The sequence below is a fragment of the Ailuropoda melanoleuca genome, chromosome 13 (genome assembly GCF_002007445.2).
Source record: "Ailuropoda melanoleuca isolate Jingjing chromosome 13, ASM200744v2, whole genome shotgun sequence".
NCBI classification, from domain to species: domain Eukaryota; kingdom Metazoa; phylum Chordata; class Mammalia; order Carnivora; family Ursidae; genus Ailuropoda; species Ailuropoda melanoleuca.
This window is the reverse complement of record NC_048230.1, coordinates 44,577,082-44,586,023: the sequence shown is the minus strand read 5'-3', so window position 1 is coordinate 44,586,023 and position 8,942 is coordinate 44,577,082. Positions and strand designations below refer to the sequence as shown.

Below are 8,942 nucleotides of genomic sequence, written 5' to 3'. Positions count from 1 at the left end.
CCCGGGGCCCCAGGGCGGCCGTGCGTCGGGAGCGGCGACCGGCTCCCAGACGCGGGCCGGGCCTGCGGCTCCGGACCCCGGCGCCCTCCTGGGGACGCGGGCGCTCCTGCTTCGGGGTCCGCCGCTGGGCCGCCCGCCTGGCCGGACCTCCGGAGCCTGGCCGGTGGTGGCGCGAGTCCCGACGAGCGGTATCACTTCATACTGGGGAAGCCGTGCGACCGGCCCGCGTTCTCCCGGCGGTCTCCGTGTCTGGCTCCCCAGCCTGCCTATCGCAAGGTCGGAGGGATTCTCCTGGGTGTCGGGGCAAGCGTTGGAGCAGGAATTGCCTCTGTCCACGACCCCCAGTGAAGCCCCCGGGCTCCTGGGTCCCTCCCAGGAGGGCCACAGTACCCATCTGTTCTCTCCTCTGGCCAGCCAAGACCTGGAGTTGTTTCCGGATGAGTTTGGGGTTGTCAGCAGATAAGAGGAAAACTGACCTCCCACTGATAGCTTGCCACCTGTGATGCTTCCTCATACCTTCACTCCTTGGAATCAGAAAGAACAGTCCTTACCTAGCTAGCTATGGCTTCAGAAGAGAGCAAGGGTGTAGAGAAGGGGGCTGCCATACCTTTGCAAGTGTGCCTGAGTCACCTTGGAGAGAGGGAGCATGGCTTCGTGTTGGTGGACTCTGACCTTGGCCCTGGTCTGGCCAGGCCCCTACCCCAGCAGGCCACCCATGGCCACAAAACCACAGTGACTAGGATACACCCCAGACAGAGCACCACCCTGCAGTCCGAACTGTGCACCCCCAGCCCCGCCTGTCCAGTGAGCTCAAGGGCCAGCCAGGCTGCTGGATTTGGACTTTCCTCTTCTCTCACCCCAGGGCCTGAACCATGTGACCACACAGGCTTGTGTGCTGGGTGTGCTGTGGTGGGAGTGACAGGTGTCAGGGAGTGGAACAGGGCCTGGGTCACCTGGAGAAGCAGGGGTACTGTCACCTCAGGAAAAAACGTTAGGCTTTGGAAGGAAACAGAGCTGGTGTGGGGCTACTTGGGGTCCTGTACGGCACACACAGGGAGGAAGTGGGCCTCTAACTGAGCAGTTGCTCCTTAGTCAGGCCCAGATTTGAGAAGAAGAGCTGTGGAAGCAGGCGGCACGGTTGTCGCCCGAGCACAAAGCCTTGCTGAGTTTCTGGAGGCCATGGGGGAACGAGCCGGGTTTCCAAAGCTCATTGTCGGACTTGGTTTCTCGTTGGTCCCAAAGACTGTCCACCTGCCTCAGGGTAGCACAGAGTCCAGCCCACCCTTAAATTAATGTCAGTTTACAGATTAAAGGGCCTGTCCCCCACTGTTTGCATTTGGTGAGAGGAGGGGCTGAGGGCAGAGGGCAGAGCTCCATGGCACATGCGGGGAGCTGAGGCTGTTCTGGGTGCTCACCGGCCCTCGGGACCAGCAGGCCTTGTTCCTGGGCACAGCCCAGCCCCTGTCATGCTTGTTAAGTGTGGCCCAGGGACCAGTGGTGTGGGGAGCAGAGTGCCCACTTCCCCTCTGAAAGCCCAGGCTCAGCCAGACCCTGAGGAGCAATTCCCAGTGGCAGCATCTCCCAAGGCTTCCTAAGGAAGCCCCAGAGGAGCAAGGCTCCACCGCCACACGCACCAGCTCCCAGCTGCTCAGCCCCACCCTCTGCACAGGGACTCACCATTCTGTCCTTTCCACAGCTATGACATGGTGCACTACGGCCACTCTAACCAGCTGCGCCAGGCGCGGGCCATGGGCGACTACCTGATCGTAGGTGTGCACACCGATGGTAAGCTGGGCTGCTGCCTTGGACTGACCTTCCAGGGCCCTGCAAGGGGTTAGGCCAGGCCCAAGGCCGTCCTTCCAAAGAGCACAGCTGAGCGGGTGGGTCTGCAGACCCGGCCGAGCCCACCCGGTGGGCAGCTCAGGTTGAGCAGTGCTGCCTACTTCCCCTCCCCCCACAGCCTGGTTCCCGGGACCTTCAAGAAAGGAGCTCCTGGTTGTCAAGGGACTTTACCTGGAACGCTGGTTGGGTGAGGGGACCGTGCAGTTATCCAGCAGACACATCCCGAGCACCTGCACTGGCCCATAGAGACAGGGTGGTGTCTGCTCGGGTGTGTTTCTGCCCTTGTGACAGGCCGAGGGCCCAGGGAGACAGACAGCTGCCTGCCTCGAGTTCACGTGTGGTTACAGACCCTGCCTGGTGCTGGGAGGGGGCTCCTGAGGTCTGTGAGGCTGTGGTCCAGCCCTACAGAGGTCATCTGTCTTGTCCTTGCTCTCTCCTCTGGCTCTAGAGGAGATCTCCAAGCACAAGGGGCCCCCGGTGTTCACTCAGGAGGAGAGGTACAAGATGGTGCAGGCCATCAAGTGGGTGGACGAGGTGGTGCCGGCGGCCCCCTACGTTACCACGCTGGAGACGCTGGACAAGTACAGCTGCGACTTCTGTGTCCATGGCAGTGAGTGGGTGGGGCTGGGGCCCGGAGTGCCGGGGCCTCTGGGCGGGCCGGAGGGCAGCGGGTGCCGGGGCCTCCTCACACTCTGAGGCGCGGCACCGAGCCTTTCGGGGATCTGAGAAGGCCTTGGGCCCTTTTCCAGAAAGAGTCCGTGCACACCGGGACCAGCCTGGGGTGAGGGTTGAGGGCCCCCGTAGGCCTATGTAGTCTGGTGAATCCTCATTGTCACACGTGTGTCACTTCTTAGATGACATCACGCTGACCGTAGACGGCCGCGACACCTACGAGGAAGTGAAGCAGGCCGGGAGGTACAGGTGAGCCCCATGAGGGTCCCACCTTGTCAAGGAACGGGGCTCAAAGCTCCCCTCAGGCTCTTACTGCCTGCGAGGAAAATGGGCAGAGGCTGGCTTCTAGGCCGGGACCAGAGCGGGGCGGGGGTGCCGCACGGCGGGGCTTGGCGTGACCTGGACCCGCGCCGTCCCGTGCGGTAGTGACAGGCCGCGGGTGGCTGGTGAGCCGTAAGAACGGGGGTGGGGGGTGGCCGGGAAGCGGGTCTATGTAACTCAGAAAGCTGTGGTGGCTGGCGGCTCCTGCCTGGGCCAGTGCGGCCTGGCGTGCCCCTGGCAGCGGGGGCAGCGGGGACCAGAGCTGCTGCCGCCCCGGGCCTGGCCCGCCCACCCAGCACTGCACACCTGGGGCTTCGCAACGCTTCTCCTCCATTCTGTCATTTCCTTCAGTGGATAAAAGCTCAGCGGCCTTCCCCACGCTCCTGGTCCCGGTTTTCGGTCGCGGCCGAGCGCAGCGCGGAGCCGCCTTGTGTGTACACAGGGCGGCGGAGGGCCAGCCCGCAGCAGGGCCGCCCCCAGGTGGGGTGAGCTGGAGGTGGGGACTTTGGAGTGTATCTAGGATGTGAGCCCTGACCCCACCTCTGTCCCCAGAGAGTGCAGGCGCACCCAGGGCGTGTCCACGACGGACCTCGTCGGCCGGATGTTGCTGGTGACCAAGGCCCATCACAGTGGGCACGTGAGTCTGCGGGGGACGGGGGCGGGATCCCCGAGGTCCCAGGGCTAAGGACACTGCTGGGAGGGAGGGAGCACCGGATCCGCCCTGTCCTTGCCTCTCTGTGGGCTCCAGGACAGCGAGTTTGGAGGCCCTGGGGTTGACCATGCCTGGGGGCAAGGCTTCTCAACGCCCTCCACCCTTCCGTTCAGGAGATATCCTCCGAGTACAGGGAATACGCAGACAGCTTCGGCAAGGTGAGTGTTGCCCTTACTGGCTGGGCCAATACCTGATGCCCCCCAGGCTGCCCCTGGGGGAAGGCTGGCAGGGACCCTCGGCCAGCTCCCTGCCTTCTGGGCACTGCCGGGGCACTGCCCACCAGGCTCGGCAAGCTGGCCAGTCACCGTGGCCACTGGAGGAGGACTAAGGACGGCCTTTGAGCAGGTGGCCTCTAACCAGGTGGCCTGGTCCTGTCTCCCTTTGTAGCCCCCTCACCTGACACCCGCCAGGGAGACACTTTGCTCAGAAGGCTCCTCCCAGGTGACCAGAAGGTGGCTCACGGTGCTGGGTCCCCACAAGGGCAGTGTCCGCCGCTGGGCCCGTTGTCAGGCTGCAGTGCCCACTGTGGCCACAGGGTAGAGCCACACATCCCGCTGGTCACCGGGGCGCTCCCCAGCCTGGCCCTGGTGTGGACCAGCCCCTGCTGGCTAGCCCATGGTGTCCCTGCCAGAGGGGTGTGCCTGGTAAGAGCACACAAGGGACGGAGCGAGCTGGCAGGCTGCAGCTGAGGGTTTGGGGTTCTGGTCCATCACCCCCGTACCTGCTCCCAGACAAGCAGGCAGGTGCAGGTCAAGGTCGTGCCTGTGAGGCATCGGTCGCTGACCAAAGCACTCTCGGCTTCCAGTGTCCTGGGGGGCGGAACCCTTGGACGGGGGTGTCGCAGTTTCTGCAGACATCTCAGAAGATCATCCAGTTTGCTTCTGGGAAGGAACCCCAGCCCGGGGAGACAGTCATCTACGTGGCCGGCGCCTTCGACCTGTTCCGTATCCTCTGAGACTGAGTGGGAGGGTGGCCCCTGCCCTGGCCCTGTGTGCACCTCCGTCATGGGACCTGGAGGGGCGTCACTGACTCCTCGTGGCCTCCGGACTGGGGCAGAGCTCCAGGGAATCTGCTGGAGCCCCTGGTCCTGCGGGCCGCTCCTCCTCCTGTTACTTGCTTCTTAATCTGGGCACAGACATTGGCCATGTGGACTTCCTGGAGAAGGTGCACGGCCTGGCAGAGAAGCCGTACGTCATCGCTGGCTTGCACTTTGACCAGGTCTCGCTCCCAGGCCCGCTGAGAGGGTGTGGGGGCCCTTGAAGGGCTCCTGGGGTTGAGGTTGGGCACCAGTGGCCCACAGGGGCGAGGCCTGGGGTGCTGATGGAGGCAGAGGAGACACACCAGGGCCTCTTCCTGGGGACTGGGGCTTCCCCACACTGCGGGGCACCCGTGAGGGGCTGTGGGGGAGATTACAGCCCCGCCTGCCCGAGGCTACCTGCCCACCTGAGCTCACTCTGGCCCTAGGAGGTCAACCACTACAAGGGGAAGAACTACCCCATCATGAACCTGCACGAGCGGACCCTGAGCGTGCTGGCCTGCCGGGTACGTGCCGAGGCGGGTGTGCTGGGTGGGGTCTCCCGCCCAGGCTGGGGGGGTTGGAGGGGGCAGGGAGGGTTAGGGTCTTCCCCCACCATCCTCTGGCCTAACGGGGTCCTGGCTAACCACCTGTGCTCCCTCTCCCCATAGTATGTGTCAGAAGTGGTGATCGGGGCCCCGTACGCGGTCACAGCAGAGCTCCTGGACCACTTTAAGGTGAGGCTCCTGGTGGGCCAGGTCTCAGGGAGGGCCTCTGAGTGCAGGCCGCCAGGCTCCCTGACCCCTGCTCCCTCCCCAGGTGGACCTGGTGTGTCACGGGAAGACGGAAATCGTGCCTGACAAGGACGGCTCAGATCCTTACCAGGTGGGTCGTGCTGGGCCTAGCTGAGCACGACGTGGTTGTGTGTGATGTTCCCCAGCCGGGTCCCCCCCCCCCCCCCCCCCCCCCCCCCCCCCCNCACGTGCCTGTCTGGGAGCTAGGCCGGGGTGAGGGGGTAACGGCCAATGCAGTGGTCTCCCAGGAGGAGGAGGCGGGTTGCTAAGCAGCGGGAATGACTGTACCGGTGTCCTGGTCCTCCTGGGGTGAGGACCCTCCAGGCCCGGGAAGCTCGGGGTCCCGAGGAGGGCCCCCACCTCCCCCTACCCTCTGGCCTCCAGGAGCCCAAGAGAAGGGGCATCTTCTGCCAGATCGACAGCGGGAGTGACCTTACCACGGACCTCATCGTCCAGCGGATCATCAAGAACAGGTGAAGGAGGTCCTGGCTGGGCCTGGCGGGGGCACAGACGGCCACTGAGGCCCCAGGCCTGGGCACACGGCTCATCACAGCCCGGCCCCCAGGCTAGAGTATGAGGCCCGGAACCAGAAGAAAGAGGCCAAGGAGCTGGCTTTCCTGGAGGCCCGGAGGCGGCAGGAGGTGCCTCGCGAGAGGGAGAGCGACTGGGACTTCTGAGCAGAGGAAGGTCACCCAGCGTGCCCACGGGCCAGCCCCCTCCCTGCTCTGCTTCCCACGCCTTGAGGGTTTGGTTTCCATGGTTTTTAACAAAGCTGCAGTGCTCCCTCTCTTCCTGGCCTGGTCTCAGAAGGGTTAGTGGAGGATGCTGCCCCCACCCTACCCGCCAGGTGGCCTTCCCGCTAAGCCGCACAGAGAGGGCATCGGGCACAGCGGAGCGGCCCAGGGGGCGGGAGGAGCAGTGGGCGCCTTCAGCCAGAGAGGGCGTCACCCTGTGTGCCGGCAAAGGCCCGGCTTCTGCTCCCCACCCCACCCCCCGCCCTTGCAGACCCAGGACGCCCCCTACCGCCTGGCACTTTCTGCCTTCCCAGCCTCATTGGAAGCCAGCTTCAGGGAAGCAGTGACCTGAAGGGGCACCCCCTTTCCTCCTCAGGGCACAGACCATGCCGTCTCCTTTGTGGGCTCCCTGGTGCCCTGGGCCTGGCTCTTGGGCACTGTGCCCCCCACTTCCCGAGCCAGCCTTGCTGCTCTCCCTAAAGACTGTTCTCGATTTTCTATCTGACTGGCTGGTATGCAACCAAATAAACCTGGTGGGAGGTGGTCCGTGTCCGGCTCTTGGCCCTGCTCCCCACCGTCCACACAGTGGGGAGGCCAGGGGGAAGCAGGCAGCCTGGCAGCGAGGACCTCCAGATGCCTCAAGCTGCCTCCCCTAGAGCCTCTGACGAGGGAGGGAGGGCGGCAAGCGCCCAGTGAGCTCTTGGCCCCGGAGTCTGTCACGAGGCCAGTGGGAGGCTGGCTCCTCCGGCCCTGCACAGCCTCTGCCCGGCCTCCAGGAAGGAATTGGCTCAGGCTCCCTAAATGGGTCCAGAGAATCTCAGGGCCCGCTGCACCCAAAGCAGGGTCCCCTGGGAGCAGCCCAGCAGCTGCAGACTGCCGACCCTGGTGACCCTGGTCACCTCTTCGTTTTGGACGGGGTGGGGGCAACAGTTTGGTTGGTTTTGTTCAAAGGTGAGGACTGCGATGGGGTGTTTTCAGCCCCTCCCGTCCTTCAGCTGCTGATCCAGGTGAGGCCCTGCACCTGTAGCCGGGCCCCCGCGGAAGCGGAGGGCTGGCACCCTTTTTCCTCTAATGGGTGGGCCTGTCCTTTCCTTCCTTCCCATGGAACTCCTCATGAGGCCTAACTTAAAAGCCCGTGCAGGAAACAGAAGGGAAACGACCGTGGAAGCTCACATGCCCCCTCCCACCCTGGGCTGGCTACCAGCTTTCCTTCCCTTCCTCCCCAAGTTGGGGTAGTAAGTTGTGAGAGGCACAGGGCCCTCCCTGGACCCCCACCCCACCCGGGCCCCCAGCTTCAGGGGCGCGGTGTTGTCGGGCTTTGCCACACTTCAGACTCCTGGACCCCTGGGCTGCAGGGCCCCCTGAGCAGGGGGACAAGGAGGGACCAGCCAGCCCCTGCATTGACTCAGCCGGGGGAGGACACAGGGGCAGCCAGGGGTTCCTGCTGACTCTGGAGTCAGCCCTACGCCTGCCCAGGGTCCCCTGCTGGGCGTCCCTCTAAGTGGGGACTGCAGCAGCCAGGGAGCCCGCCGGGACACGGATGGAGGAGGCCCAGAGCCTGGGGGTCTGGGAAGTCAGTGCCCCTGGAGACAGGTCCACTCAGGTGCAATGGGATTGTGCATCCCCCTGATAGCCTCTGAGTAGAGGGCCAGTGGGTCTAACTCCCCTGGCCTCCCTGAGGCCCAGCTGGCCAGCCATTCCCTATGGGGTGGGGGACACCCCCCAGACAGGCTCCAGACCTCATTTCGCCTTCCTGCCCTCTGGAACCTAGCCCTGCCAGAGGCCCCAGTTCATGCTCTGAAGGGAACTCAAGGTCAGCCTCAGTGGGGCGGGGGGCAGGAATGAACCCAGACTCCGACAAAGTAGGTAATTAAGCCTGAGTGTGGGGCAGGGGAGGCCACTGCAGGCGAGCCATGGTCCCTCACGGCCGTGCCTCAGCACTCATGGCCGTGGGCAGCTCCTGCTTATTCACTGCTGTCAGAGAGGCGAATGCAGAGCTCTGGCCTCAGGAGAGGCCGTGCCCAGCTTCGTCAGCCACCGGAGCGCCGGGGAGCAGCCCCCTCTCACCCCGGAGCCGTGTGTCTGGCTGCCTCCTGCGCCCCCATCCCTGCCTGGCCTACTCACTTGCTCCTTCACAGATGGATTCACTGCCCTGTGCCTGGGACTTTAAGGTGTTTGGGGGGACACCCAGGAGGGAGTGACCCCAGGAGCGGCCCCCCCAGTAAGGAAGAGCTTTGTCCTCAGGAAACCCCGTGAGCAAGGCAGGGCCAGAGTGGGACTCTCGCAGCCGAAGGGTCGCCTGGGGTGGGGCGATCAGGGGACTCTACGAGGGCAAACATGGAACTGGCCTGGAGGACCCTGGGGAACCCCGGAGCGGTGTGGACAGGCATGGAAGCCAGACTGGAGACCACCTCTGCCCGCCCCGCGGGGCTGGGGGGCCCCAGGAGGGCAGACAGCGTGGGTGGGTTGGGGTGCCCCTGTGCCGGCTGTTTCGGGAGTATCCGTGGGCAGAGGGGCTCTGGGGACTGGCGGTCCCTGCCCGCCCCGCAGCCTCTACGCGCCCCGCCCGCCCCCACTCGGAGTCCAGCTGAGCTTCTCGTTTATTCAGGGAGCCGATCAGCGCGGGGGTGGGGGAGGCGCTGGGCGTGGGCGGCGGGGGCCAGGCGAGGTCGGGTCCCGGGATCCGGGCTCAGGCGCTGCGACAGCCGGCCGCACGGAGCGACAGGAACACGTCCGCGGGGCACTGGAAGGTGGCGCGGCCGTCGGGGAGTCGCTCGCAGCTCCGCAGCTTCGGGGACACGTCCTTGACACACGCGGTCTGGGGGCGGGAGGAGGCTGAGGGGCCGCCCCGC

The 8,942-nt window shown here is 65.1% G+C and overlaps 1 protein-coding gene across 3 annotated transcripts; it reads left to right on the top strand.

The window, feature by feature from the left end:
• The first annotated feature begins 1,647 nt into the window (after positions 1 to 1,647).
• On the top strand, positions 1,648 to 6,633 carry PCYT2 (phosphate cytidylyltransferase 2, ethanolamine). Of its 3 annotated transcripts, XM_034640905.1 has the most exons (13): positions 1,648 to 1,785; positions 2,291 to 2,452; positions 2,697 to 2,763; positions 3,388 to 3,472; positions 3,661 to 3,705; positions 3,935 to 3,988; positions 4,353 to 4,491; positions 4,683 to 4,765; positions 5,012 to 5,089; positions 5,234 to 5,299; positions 5,382 to 5,447; positions 5,741 to 5,829; positions 5,922 to 6,633. In XM_034640905.1, exons 1-13 carry the CDS (start codon positions 1,704 to 1,706, stop codon positions 6,031 to 6,033), a joined length of 1,128 nt encoding a protein of 375 aa, XP_034496796.1. In that variant the 5' UTR covers positions 1,648 to 1,703; the 3' UTR covers positions 6,034 to 6,633. The 3 variants fall into 3 exon arrangements, with proteins under 3 accessions (XP_034496796.1, XP_011222241.1, XP_019654456.1); XM_011223939.3 differs by lacking the exon at positions 3,935 to 3,988; XM_019798897.2 differs by lacking the exons at positions 2,291 to 2,452; positions 3,935 to 3,988 and having other exon boundaries at positions 1,676 to 1,785.
• Positions 6,634 to 8,942: the final 2,309 nt, after the last annotated feature.

Excerpts from the sequence above, each read along its gene's own strand:
- PCYT2 (XM_034640905.1), top strand. The coding sequence starts at position 1,704 with ATGGTGCACTACGGCCACTCTAACCAGCTGCGCCAGGCGCGGGCCATG. Across the intron at positions 3,706-3,934 it reads ACGCAGACAGCTTCGGCAAG|CCCCCTCACCTGACACCCGC; the intron begins GTGAGTGTTGCC and ends CTCCCTTTGTAG. Across the intron at positions 5,300-5,381 it reads AGCTCCTGGACCACTTTAAG|GTGGACCTGGTGTGTCACGG; the intron begins GTGAGGCTCCTG and ends CTCCCTCCCCAG.